The sequence below is a fragment of the Macroventuria anomochaeta genome (genome assembly GCF_010093625.1).
Source record: "Macroventuria anomochaeta strain CBS 525.71 unplaced genomic scaffold BU25scaffold_42, whole genome shotgun sequence".
NCBI lineage: Eukaryota > Fungi > Ascomycota > Dothideomycetes > Pleosporales > Didymellaceae > Macroventuria > Macroventuria anomochaeta.
This window is the reverse complement of record NW_022985403.1, coordinates 275,369-288,292: the sequence shown is the minus strand read 5'-3', so window position 1 is coordinate 288,292 and position 12,924 is coordinate 275,369. Positions and strand designations below refer to the sequence as shown.

Genomic DNA, 12,924 nt, shown 5'->3' with positions numbered 1-12,924 from the left:
TCGTATTTGTTCGCTGTTGTGCTCGTGAAAGCTTCCGCGGTCAGGTGTTGTGAACGTGGCGTGATTCTCGAGATGCTTGCTGCGCCTGTACCATATTGGTATCGATGGGAACTGGCGGTAACGGTTGGTCGTCCGTCCAATACAGTGCGGGGCCGTTGACGACGACAATGCCTTGTTGCCTCAAGCGACGCCACTTGGCTTTGTCTTTGTAGTTGCGGTAAATGAGACAGGTTATGACGACCAGGACTTGAAGTGAGATGATCCCTCCAACTGTAGTGAGTATTACGAGGAGCTCTGAGTCGGTGGGGAAGTCGTTGGGAGCCATGGCAGCTGATTTGAGTGACCGTTGTATAAATGCGCAATGAATGATTGTGTCGATGCTGATGTTGTTGATGTTGATATCACTTGGGCCGGTTATGGTCGAGGAGCCGTTTTGTTACTGATGCTGTTTGGGTCTTCCCCCACCCGCCGTAAGCTCCTGCTCGCCATCGAAGGTGAAGGTAGGTGCCAAGAGCGCATCGATCATGTCGCACGCAAACCCTGGCGGTACCCGGCAAGCTATCTGCATTGCTACTTTGCACACTTTAAGCCTTGTTGTACGCCTGTTCGAGCTCTGCATAAAAGCCACTCCTCTTTCTCGCTGCGTTGCGTTCCCATCTCAACTTCTCTTCCTTTCGCCTGCGCTCCTTAGCGCGTTGCTGTACGTCGCTCTGCATCTCGATCCACTCTTGTTTCGTATTGGATCTTTGATTCTTTCTATTATTCTTGAGTAGCTTCTGAAAGAGCTTAGGGATGCCAAGGAAGTAGAACAAGATGAAGTTGCCAAGTAAGATACTCGAGATGAGGAGAAAAACAAGTGCAGTTCTCATAATCGTAGCGGCAGTTGGGCTGCGCGGCGGGAAAGGACTTTAGCAGCGATTGTCGACGGTCAAAAAAAAGGAATGGATGTGGTGTCTTGGTGGAGCTTCTTAACTTGATGATCTAGTTGTGCGAAGTCGATGAAGAAGTTCCGTGGCCACGATGAACCAATTCGGCAAGATGACGTCATGTTATCCAGGGCTCACCACCACGCTCATACGTCCATAATTTACGAAAGGGAAGCACTGTCACTATGTATCTGACCAGTCCCATACCTCCACCAGCAAGCGAATGATGTTTTCACCTGCAGATACACAAACACGCTGGAGATCTTGAGGGCTCCTCATGATAATGATGACACTATATTAGGTGTCGCTTGAATCTAACCAATGACTTGGTTAGATGCGTCGTGGGATTTTCAGTGCCTTCCTCAATCAGGACACTGTTGAAGGGCTATACATACCGAAGTGCCGCACATGAATGCTCTCCCCTTGATCAGCTTCCCCTCATGTTCACCTCTTAACTTATAACGCAGTTGCTATCCAGATTGGCGGGGTGGCCACTTGAGAGATCTCCATCCACCAATTCATGGTCCTCTTTAGCACTCGGGACGTATTCGCCTTGCGCCCGACTTCCGTCACGCTTAGCACTCTGGAGATAGTAAACCCTGACACCCACATCATCACCAACTCGATCTTGCAAGCAGCTCACAAGGTCCGCAATGATTTCCCCAGCATGTTCGTAATTGTAGCGGCGTGGGCCGCTGTAGAATACTGATAGCTACGGTAAACGACAACGTAGGACTATCGGGTCGATGGAATACTGCGCTGAGTTGCTATCTAGTGAGGAGAAGACGACTATATACTGACTCTGGAACGTGCTAATCCAGAACAGTCTAAGTAAGGGTAATAGGGTCTCGTATGGACCGACTAGTACCGCAACAGTAATCTTCCGCGAATACAGGATTGTCCCAGACAGACACGATTTTCAGGTGGATAGTCCTCAGGCCAGTCAGTGACTCCAAGATCCTGAAATGAGGACTATTAAAACTGCAACATACATCAATATCCCCGAACTAGAAAGCGAGGCCAGCTTGGGCAGGGCCGTACCAGACAAACTCAAGCTTGAGAGACGTGATCGCAGACTTTTGCGTATCTGCAAGAGCCGTGAAGAAGCGAGTCTCGTCCGGGTGCCGAACGATGAATAAAGTGTTGTGGGCTACCGGTAGTGTTGAGGTCTCGAATTAAGTCTGGCGGCTGACTTGTAGCAGAGCAAGGTCTGGCTTGCATGGCGCCTCGGCCTCGTTTTCGTACAGGTTGCGCCGGTGAACTTGAAGAGTTCGAACGGTTTCTTCGCAGAGCATGTTCTCATAGATTCGGTATCCGAGCTCGGCAGGAAGGCAAAGGAGAGGCGACTCGCGTGGGTTACGCTTGGTGCTAGATTCGTGGGTCAGCATAAACTCTCTGTACTGACTAGACTGAGGAACACTTACATGGCATCTTTGCTCTTACAGTCGGTTGCGGGAGGCTGTTGGAGTGGTGACGCCATGCTTTGTCCTTTAGTGTTGTTTGTGCTGTCGTTGAGGTTGAGCTGCAAGTGTCGCGTTGACAACACAAGGCAAGAATCTGCGACAGTTAGTGCGGTTGAGGCAACGATGTCAGGGTAGGTACTTAGCGCGATGGTAGGTGAAGGCGCACTCTGCAGAATATTTAGGTCAAACGAAGTCAAAAAGGACCAGAATTTCAACTTATGCTAAGATTGACGAGTGTTAGCTGTTCTTGATAGTAGCCGTCCACCCAGGCGAGATGAATTTAGTGCCCAACTGTTCTATTCAATGTTGATCACGACATCTTCAACAGCGGATCAGAGCTTACAGATATGCTCTTCCACTGCCTCTCCCGCTTGGCTGTCAGTTCGTTCAATACCACGTTCTTTCCCCACGAGGACGACCCGAATATGTTCCGACTCAGGCAGCGCCCTCAAAAAGCTGAATTTAGTGACATCGTCCCTCTTCTCAACATGCAGTTGCGCATCCAAGCCCAGAAACCTACGGCCCGGCTCACTAGATAGCCTCAGCGCAAGCTTAATGTTCTTGATGCGTTCTTTTTGTCTAATTGAGAGATGTCTCTAGAATCTGTTGCCGAGGGGTTTTGTGTGAAGATGTCAGAGTTCAGTGAAAAACTGTACGCAAAGGAAAAAGTCGAAGATTGTACTGAGGTTGTATTGAGTGAAGCTACGAACAGTATATATAGGTGAGTAGCTGTAAACAACGCTAGTGTGACGTGGCAGTCACTCTCATGGAGGTGAGGTACGGCAGGCAGGAGCACCCCAAACCGTGACAGAAGAAGAACTTGTTGCGCGCAAGGGACAGACAGAAAGTTTTCTCGTCTCTCGCAGCAGACTTGAAGAAGCGCATATTGACATTGACGTTGACTCGATGTATGTGGTGTAACGGAGAGCATAGTGACCTTCTCCTTAGTAATTTCATACGTCTCGCCACATAGGACGTAATGATAGATGATATTACGGATCTCAGCTGGTGGTCGAAGGAATGGTGAGCTGTGGTGGTTACGCTCGACACTATGCGGTGTCAGTCTGGTATTTCTCCGAATACGTCTAGGGCTTCTTCAGTGGTTACATGGCTTATCTCCGAGATGCAGTTAGACCGTCCATCTTTTGCCACATACTTGCACTGGTCTCTGCCAGTCACGCAGTCAAACCCTCAAGAAAGGGTCGGGTGACCGGGTGTCGCTCTACAGGGGGCATCGTGTTGCTGTGATTTGACGGGCTGCGAATGTGTCATTGTTGCGCGAAGTGGGTTATTGAGGTGTAGAAGGTGCGATTTGGTGAGGTGACAGAAGTCGCGTCGCGCGATTTCGCTCTTTCCTTCTTCACCCACCGTCACGTATGCTGCATCTGCACCTGCAACACCACAACCCTTCACCTCCACACCTCAACATGCAATTCGGGCTCCCTGACAACGCCCTCAAGCAGCGCCAGACCAGGCACCTGGTACTTCAACGCGCCTTTGCAGCAGTTGGAACTTGTGTGCACCACAGCAACGTCTGTGGGCAAGATGCCAGAGAGTTGCGAGGCAGAAGAGCTTGCAATCACTAGAATACGGGGTAAAACGCAAATGTTGAAGCGTAGAGATCTCATTACTTCGAACTAATCATACAACAGCTGTTCATGCAAAAGCAACGCTCGCTAAGCAGATGGTGTGTTACAAAGGAAAAGTTTGCTGAAGAGCTGACATCGAACTGGGACTAAGCCCAGGACATTTCAACAAGGACGCTTGAAAACATTATACATCCGAGCCATCGATCTCAAGTCTGAGCACCTCCAGAGCCGACCTTCAAACCCCCCGATCTTCCAGCCAGAACTAAAGGTTTCATTCCCTCGTATCGATGGTGTGTGGTATCATTTTAAGCCAACAGAAATCATCAACATCGTACCGCTCACGTCTGTCCGACGCAACGTTTACTTGCCACCGAGCAGGCCGCCTACGAGAGGGATGTTGCTCGCGCCGCCGCCGCTCTTTTTCTTCTTGTCCTTGTCACCACCGAAGAGACCACCAAGGCCAAGGCCGCTGAGCAGCTTGTTGATTCCAAGACCACCCAGAAGACCGTTGACCAGTCCACCAAGACCAAGGCCGTTGAGGAGCTTGCCGACAAGATTGAGAACACCAGTCAACAGCAGACCAACAGCGGCGATGATCTGGAAGAGAGGCTCGGTGAGCAGAGCCCAGAGAGGGTTGAGCTTCTTCTTTGCGTGGGGCATGTCGGAGATCTTCTTCTTTGCGTTGTCGATAGTAGTGACAACAGAAGACGTAAGCTCCTTCAAGCAGTCGGCCAGCTTGTACTCCTCGGGCGAAGCTTCGCCCGTTTGCTGACGACCCTTAGCCTGAGCAGCGATGCGGCCATCGGGGTCGAGACCACGGAGCGAGCCGTTGCACTCGTTCAGGATGCGGCCACCCTCTTCGATGAGAGGCTTGACATTGTTGACCAGCTCCTCCTCGTCGAGCTCGTCGCGAGGTGTCCGGTCGGCCTTCTCGATGTGCTGGCAATACGTTAGTATTTAGTATGAAGGAAAGACACAGGATGGCACTTACCTCGGTGATCTGCTTCATTACAGGCTGGACACGCTCCAGAGTCTGCTGGCAGATGGCGGCCATCTTGTCAGCGAGCTCGGAGTCCTCACGACGTTGCCTCTCCTCGTCGGTCTCGTCCTCGGGAACCTCTTCTTCCTGGATGTTTTCCAGAAGAGTGACTTCTCCGACCTTGTTGCCGTCGTTGTCAATGACGTAGCCATTGTCATCGATCTCAAGACCAGCGCAGTGACCAAGATCACCAGCAGTGAGACGACCGATGATATCGCCGTTCTCGTCACGGACCTCGCCCTCCTTGTTTACACGCATGCCAGACATGGGGTTGATGCGGCGCTCCTTCTCCTCAGGCTCCCATCGCTCGGCCTTACCGATGACGTTGCCGTTCTTGTCGTTGATGTCGCCGTCCTCATCGACGTGGTGGCCAGTGAGTTTCTTGATGTCACCCTCGATGACACGACCAATGATGGAGCCATCGGCAGTCTGGACGGTACCATCCTTGGCGACAGTGTTGTTGTCGAAGCCAGCAAATGGTCCCTCTGGTCCGGATGAGGCGCCGTGGACGAGCTCAGCCTTACCGACGATGTTTCCAGCATTGTCCCAGATCTGGCCCTTGCCATCGACCTTCTTACCGACGAGAGTAGCTGGGTCACCTTCGGAGACGCGGCCAAGGATGGTGCCGGAAGAGTCGACGATGTTGCCGGCCTTGTTGACGGTGCAGCCAGCAAGAGCCGACAGGTCGACCTCCTCAGCCTCATCTTCCTCGAAAGGCTCAGCATGGCCCTTGACATTCCCGTACTTGTCAATGATGTCACCGTCTTCGTCAACAGAGTGACCGACGAGCTTCTTCGCATCACCTTCGGTGATCTGACCAACACGGTTGCCGTCATTGTCCTCGACGAATCCATCTTTGACGACACGGAGGCCTTCGAAGCCGGCAAAAGGTCCCTCCTGGCGAGTGACGCGTTCGTTGTCAGGAATGAGCTCGCAACGTCCGACAATCTTGCCAGTGTCTCCATGGATGAGACCCTCACCGTCAGACTTGCGTCCAGCAAGCTCCTTCAGGTTGCCCTCAACAAGCTTACCGACAGGGATACCCTCGTTGTTGACAAGGTAGCCTTGCTTGTTAAGGGTGAGGCCATCGAGGCTGGACAAGTCAGCAGGAGCAGCCTCCTCTTCCTCCTGAATTGGCTCAGCGTGACCCTTGACATTGCCGAACTTATCAAGAATGTCTCCATCCTCATCGACATGCAAGCCGACAAGACGTTTAGCGTTGCCCTCAACAACTTCACCAACGATGTTGTCGTCCGCATCAGCAACCTTGCCATCGGCAACGACGCGAAGACCCTCGAGGCCACCGAAGATACCTTCGGGCTTGGACTCGCGCTCGTTCTCAGGGATCAGCTCGCAACGGCCAACAACCTTTCCGGTGTCGTTGTGAATGAGGCCTTCGCCGTCGGACTTGCGGCCTGCAAGTTCCTTCAGGTTGCCCTCGACCAGGCGGCCGATAGGGATACCCTCTTGGTTGACAAGCTTGCCCTGCTTGTTCAAAGTAAGACCCTCAAGGGCAGAGAGGTCCTCGGGAGCCTCCTCCTCGGGCTCCTCCTCTTCAATAGGCTCGGCGTGGCCCTTGACATTACCGAACTTGTCAAGAATATCGCCATCCTCGTCAACGCGGAGACCAATGAGGCGCTTAGCATTGCCTTCAACAACCTCGCCGACAATGTTCTCATCCTCATCAGCAACCTTGCCGTCAGCGACGACACGCAGGCCCTCAAGGCCGCCAAAGATGCCCTCAGGCTTGGACTCACGCTCATTCTCGGGAATGAGTTCGACGCGACCGATGACCTTGCCAGCATCGTTCCAGATCTGACCATTCCCATCGATCTGACGTCCGTTGAGCTCCTTAGCGTTACCCTCAACGAGGCGACCAATGGGTATACCTTCGTCGCCGATGACGTTACCCTGCTTGTTGACAGTCTTGCCCTTCAAGATCGAAAGATCTTCAGCCTCAGGTTCGTCTTCCTCAGGCGCCTCCTCTTCCTCGTAGCGTTCAGCGTGGCCAACGACTGAGCCCTTCTTATCGAGGATATCACCATCCTCGTCAACGGCACGGCCAATGAGCTTCTTGGCGTCGCCCTCGACGACTTGGCCGACACGGTTGCCGTTCTCGTCCTCAACGTAGCCGTCCTTGACAACGATGAGTCCCTCAAGACCAGCAAAAGGAGCTTCCTCCTCAGCATCCTCCTGGGGAACAGTCTGAGCACGGCCGATGACTTTGCCCTTATTGTCCCAAAACTGACCCTCGGCATCGGCAGTGATGCCAGACTTGGAGAGCTTCTTAGCGTCACCCTCGATGAGCTCACCAACAATGTTGCCGTTGTTGTCGATGAGCTTGCCGGACTTGTTGACAGTAAGTCCGTCAAGGATGGACAGAGGTGGTCGGTTGTCGTCGGCAGCCCCCTCAGCGTCATCTTCAGCATCCTCAGCAGCATCTTCAGCAGCATCCTCAGCAGCATCCTGAGCGTCTTCGGCGGCATCCTGAGCATCTTCGGCCTCAGCCTTAGCGTCCTCGGCACCCTCTTCAGCGTCTTCAACGCCCTCGGCTGCATCTTCAGCCCGGTCGACCTGCTGCTCGATAATCTTGGGTAGGGGCTTGACTTTTCCGATGACGTTACCGTCCTTGTCGAGAACCTCGCCCTTCTCGTTGATCTTCTTGCCGGCGCACTCCTTGATGTCACCCTCGGCAAGCTCACCGATGGGCTCACCCTCCTCATCGAGGACCTGACCCTTCTTATTGACCTTGAGACCTTCGAGGACATCGATATCAGGGGTGACTTCAACTTCCTTGACCTCAGGCTCGATCTCGCCAAGGCGCTCCTTGAGCTCCTTCTGAGCCTCGAAAGCAGCCTCACCAGCAATGACCTGAACCTTGCCAATAGGCTTATCCTCCTTGTCGAGGACCTCGCCCTTGTCGTTGATGGTCTTGCCAGCACAGTCCTTGACCTCGCCCTCAACAAGCTCACCAATCTCCTCACCCTCGGCATCAAGGACCTTGCCCTTCTTGTTGACCTTTAGGCCGTCCAAGATGCGGATGTCGAGAGCGTCCTTGGCGGACTCCTTGAGCTTGTCGGCGGCGCCCTCAGCGAGCTCGACATTGCCGAGAACATTGCCCTCAGAGTCGACGACCTCACCCTTCTCGTTGACGGTGAGACCCTTAAGCTCCTTGATATCGCCCTCGAAGTCCTCACCGACTTGGCCAACAACTTCGCCATCATCGTTCAGGACCTCACCCTCGGAGTTGACCTCAAGACCCTCGAGCGCCTCAACACCGGGAAGTTCATCCTCAACATCGGTGGCCTTGTCTTCGACATCGCCCTTGGCATCTTCAGCAGCGCCCTTGGCGTCTTCAGCAGCGTCCTTGACGTCGTCCTTGGCACCTTCAGCAGTATCTTTGACGCCCTCGACAGCACCATCGGCATCCTTCTTGGTCTTGCCCTCCTCGCCCTCATCCTCCTCCCCGTCATCGTCAACGAGGTCGGCGGCATCAGGGTGGAGCTCGGCACGGGCGATGACGTTACCATCGTCATCCAGGATCTCGCCGTCCTCATTGAACTGCTTGCCTTGGATGTCAGCTGGGTCGCCCTCGACGAGGTGACCAACGAAGTCGCCATCCTCGTTCAGGATCTGACCAGTCTTGTCGGCGGTCAAGTCCTTGAGGATGCTGAGAGGAGGCATCTTGGGGCCAGCGTCGGCACCCTTCTTGAGCTCATCAGGAAGCTGGTCCTCAGGGAGGAGCTCGCAACGACCAACGAGATCACCATCGTCATCGAGAATCTCGCCATTATCGCCAATGGGGTAGCCAGCAAGATCCTCGGCGTCGCCCTCAACAAGGCGGCCGACGGGCTTGCCGTCTTTGCTGATGAGGCCCTCCTCATCAACCTCAAGACCCTTGAGAATGCTCAGATCGAGACCATCGGCCTGGTCCTCAACGGAGTCCTTGACATCGTCGGCGGAATCCTGAGCACCCTCCTTTGCGTCTTCCGCGGTATCTTTGACGTCGTCGGCCTTGTCCTTGACGTCACCAGCAACATTGTCTGTCTTGTCGTCGACGTCGCCAGCAACATCGTCTGTCTTGTCATCGACGTCGTCAGCTGCGTCACCGGCCTTGTCCTTGACATCGTCGGTAGCATCTTCAGCTGCATCCTGACCCTCCTGAACAGTGTTCTTCGCAGCGTCGGTTGCATCGTCAGCGGCGTCCAGAGCAGATTTGTCTTGAGACTGCTCAGTAACATCCTCAACAGCACCCTTGGGGTCCTTGGAGGCCTTGCCCGCAAGGTTTGAAGCGCGGCCAGCGAGACCACGAGCACCGCTCAATGCGCCCTCACCAGCCTTGCTGGCAGTGTCTGTGGCATCATCTTCAGTGTTGTCGACTGTGTCTTCGGCATCGTCACCAGCCTTCTGTGTGGCGTCGTCTTCAGTCTCCTCGGCCTCCTCATCTTCGTCGTCGTCGATGGGCTTGGGCTCGGCCTCTGAGAGATCATCGCCCTTTTGGGAGACCTTGCCGGTTGTGTCTTCGGCAGTGTCCTCGGCATCATCGGCGGTATCTTCTACCTGCTTCTGCTTCTTGGTGTCTTCAGCAGTATCTTCCGCCTTCTTCTGGGTATCTTTCGCGGTCTCCTCTGCTGTATCCTTGGTGTCTTCGGCAGTATCCTGCGCTTCCTCCTTGGTATCCTCGGCAGTGTCTTGTGCCTGGTTCTTTGTGTCATCGACAGCCGACTGGGCCTTCTCGGAAACGTCAGGTGTGTCTGGTGCCTGCGATTGCGGCTTGTTCAGCTTGGGAGCTGACTGCTGGGGCTTCCTGCCAAGCTTGGTAGGAGTGCGGGGGGTGTCACTCTTTCCTGCGGCGGGAGAAGGCATGTTGATTTCGTTAATGGGTAATTCGTAAGTAGGTTGTGTATGGGTTCGTTGACTCGTAGCAGAAACGTTACTGCTGATAGATCGTGAGCGGAGGGAACGGGGGGAATTCCTATTAGGCGTCGGGGGGAACGAATAATAGGTGTAAGAGTTGGAGGAGTTTTCTGTCATGTATCAATTGACGGATGGAACGTCTTTGTAGCTGGAAAGAAAGAGCAAGGATTTCAAGGCAGGCTTGCATTTATGAGGTCAAAATGGGACAGATGGGCGATTCCTCAGTATGACGTCGACTTCTAGAGCTCCATGAGGCATGTAACAGGGGGAGCTCGCGCCACAGTAAGGAGAGCTGGGCCAGCAGAACCTGTTTTGGAGCCCACGACTGGAGTGTGTACGACAGGCTGCGACGAACCAGACGTTAGTTGCGTCACTTGCTCCAGCCTTGAGCGGGGCGACACTCCAGTCTCGCGGAGCAATGATGAGAGAGCTCCACTCAGTGAGGTGACACGCGCGGGTAAGAGCTACAACAGGGTTTGGGGAACTGTGGCGGGAACTGGAATAGAGACTCATCGTCGATGGCTGTAGCGAGTGGCTGCCAAGTTTGGAGACGGCCCTGGTGGTAAGTGGGCTGAAACGTGTTGATACGGAAAGTTGACAGGTATCTTTTGATGGCATCTAGACCTGGAGTGCTCAGCAACGATTCGTCAACATCACCATCTGCAGTCGCCGCAGACATCAACTGGCCTCTTTCATCTCGAGCCGCACCCTCTCAAACAATAAGCCGCTCCCCTGTCAGCCACACCTCGACACGAAACCTGCTGTCTTCCCGTTCCACACTGGACGATCCAGGCCCGATCGACGGCATCGCAACAGCACTCTCCTCAAAACTCCAACGATCGAAAACATGTATCCCTGACGCTGCCGCATTCCGCTCCTATCAGAGGCCTGCAACGCGCGGAGGCTGTCAAGATAGAGAGAGCAGGTCTTACCGTGCGGTTGACCAAGCAGGTTGTAGCATCCACCAAGTGATGTAAGTCGCCATGACGTAGTGCGTTGGGGAATACCCCTGCACAAACCCTTGTTTCTCACTCGCTTACAACGCGGCCCCCGCTGCGAATCTGCACCTTCCATGTTCCTTGGATGCAGCGCACTTTTGATTGAGTTCAGACTGCGGGATGGGAAATGAGCGGGAAGCCCTGACGTCCCTGCGCACTGCTGGTGATCAGGAACGAGTTGAGGCGGAATGCACCCCGGACTTCGTCGACGTCCTGGCTTGAGGATAGATAAAACTTCCTGCGCAAGCAGCCATCCGACGTTGGATCGTACCGCGGAACCGTTCAGAACACGCGAGACGCGACGTTTGGCCCGAGGCCGTTGAGATCGCAACTATGGGTGCGCTAACTGCAGCGCCGAAAGTTTCATCACACTGACCATCTTGCTGGATCACTTGGGAAACGTGCGGCCGGTGCGGTATGCAGCGGGCACGCACGGGGCGTCGATACAGATACGAGCAGTGGCCTGTGTTCTTCGTACAGCAGCAGTCGTGGTACAACGTTATTGCGCGTTCGATGAACTGGTACTCGAAGATGCGCTCAAATCACAAAGCGGTGTGGTATCGGTACCTGAGGCAAGCAATTGCTGCACGTCTGACTGGTACAAGATGCGATGTTGACATTATTGACAGGCAATAGTGTGTCTCACAGCAGTACAAGTCTACAATTACAGCACAGGCGTGACGCACTGCATCCTCTGGTATGCAGTGCGATTGACCAATCACAATCAGCAGGCGACGGTCCCAGCCTCTTGAGCCCTGAGTTGAACCTGACGCTCGACCATCGAACGCGTGCGGACATGACAGCGCCTAGCGTACCATCAACCACCAGTGTACCATACAATTGCACAGCAAGAAACCTGCTCCTGATGAAACACTTACACACAGTGAACCATTGTGCCAACATCTCAAGATGAAGAAGCGACAGGGCAAAGCGCCAGAACATGAGAAAAGGAGAGGTATATTTTCGCATCTGAAAGTCGCGGTATCCATGACCGGACATGATGTCAGTTTTCACTAAGCTTAGGCGCGCGGATTCGGATGGACCTGATTTCCGGTTCCTGTTCCTGTTCCAGGATCAGCTTCCTCGCATCGTCCAGCGCTGGCAGCAAAGGACGCAGACTTCCGAAACTTTGCGGTGCACGCATCGAGATTAGAAAGGCGAGCTGCAAGGGTCCGTGGAGCTGAAGATCATAGAGCGGAGTGGTATGATTTGCAACAACCGTGGAATTTGCGACGAGCGACCGTGCGAATGTTGCGATTGCAACGAGCATGGCTGAGGTCTTGGTTGGATGTTTGCAGACGATCCAGGTCCCGAACAGCCTACAGTATGCTATGGTGATCGGATACCCGACCAGATGCCGTTGCTGCAACGATGACCGTCGTCGACCAAGAATATCGTCAGAGAGAGGGCTGGCAGAGCTTATGCAGGAATACTTTCAGCAGTATTTGTGAAAGACGTGGTCAACCCTGCCGTGGCCCTTTCGACGTGATATGATGCACATCGACAATCCGCGATGCTTGACAACAAAGATGCGTCGGAATCAAATGGCTCTGCAACTCTTTAAGAGGTTCCTCCTTGCGGCAACAATCCAGCAATCCACCTCGCGAACACGAGGACATGCTGGCGGACCGTTCGAAGCATTCAGCGACCGATACTCAGTGGGCCCCCACATGTTGCAGAACAGCTGGGAGGCAGCAGCCACGAACTCTCAGTCTGATGGTGAGGCCTGGAGGTGCTTAATACTAAGGAGAGAGCAGTCGCTTGAAGGCCAAATTTCCATTAGTCTTGTGTATCCTCGTTAACTACTCGAAGACGTGTAACGCCTCCTTGACTGCTGCCCAACAATTCTGAGGCTTGAGACGACTGCGTCCGGTCTTTTCTGCAACATGAGAGCGGCCGTACTGCAACGTTCACAATTTGGAGGCCCTCAAGCTTTTCCAACTCCGCAAAGATAACGAATTCAAACCCAAACGATTCCGATCTTCGGGTGAG

The 12,924-nt window shown here is 53.8% G+C and overlaps 3 protein-coding genes across 3 annotated transcripts; all 3 read right to left on the bottom strand.

The window, feature by feature from the left end:
- Nucleotides 1-40: 40 nt before the first annotated feature.
- BU25DRAFT_351535 (uncharacterized protein) lies at nt 41-334 on the bottom strand (the record flags this gene model as incomplete). The annotated part of the gene is made up of 1 exon (XM_033703364.1): nt 41-334. A coding segment is annotated over one exon (294 nt), but the record flags the coding sequence as incomplete, so codon positions are not given.
- Nucleotides 335-1,719: 1,385 nt separating this feature from the next.
- On the bottom strand, nt 1,720-2,519 carry BU25DRAFT_415045 (uncharacterized protein). Its single transcript, XM_033707447.1, has one exon. It carries the CDS (start codon nt 2,312-2,314, stop codon nt 2,102-2,104), a length of 213 nt encoding a protein of 70 aa, XP_033556991.1. The 5' UTR covers nt 2,315-2,519; the 3' UTR covers nt 1,720-2,101.
- Nucleotides 2,520-4,141: 1,622 nt separating this feature from the next.
- On the bottom strand, nt 4,142-9,883 carry BU25DRAFT_480226 (uncharacterized protein; the record flags this gene model as incomplete). Its single annotated transcript, XM_033711045.1, has 2 exons — nt 4,142-4,917; nt 4,970-9,883. 2 exons carry the CDS (start codon nt 9,881-9,883, stop codon nt 4,339-4,341), a joined length of 5,493 nt encoding a protein of 1,830 aa, XP_033556990.1. The 3' UTR covers nt 4,142-4,338.
- Between the last annotated feature and the right edge of the window lie 3,041 nt (nt 9,884-12,924).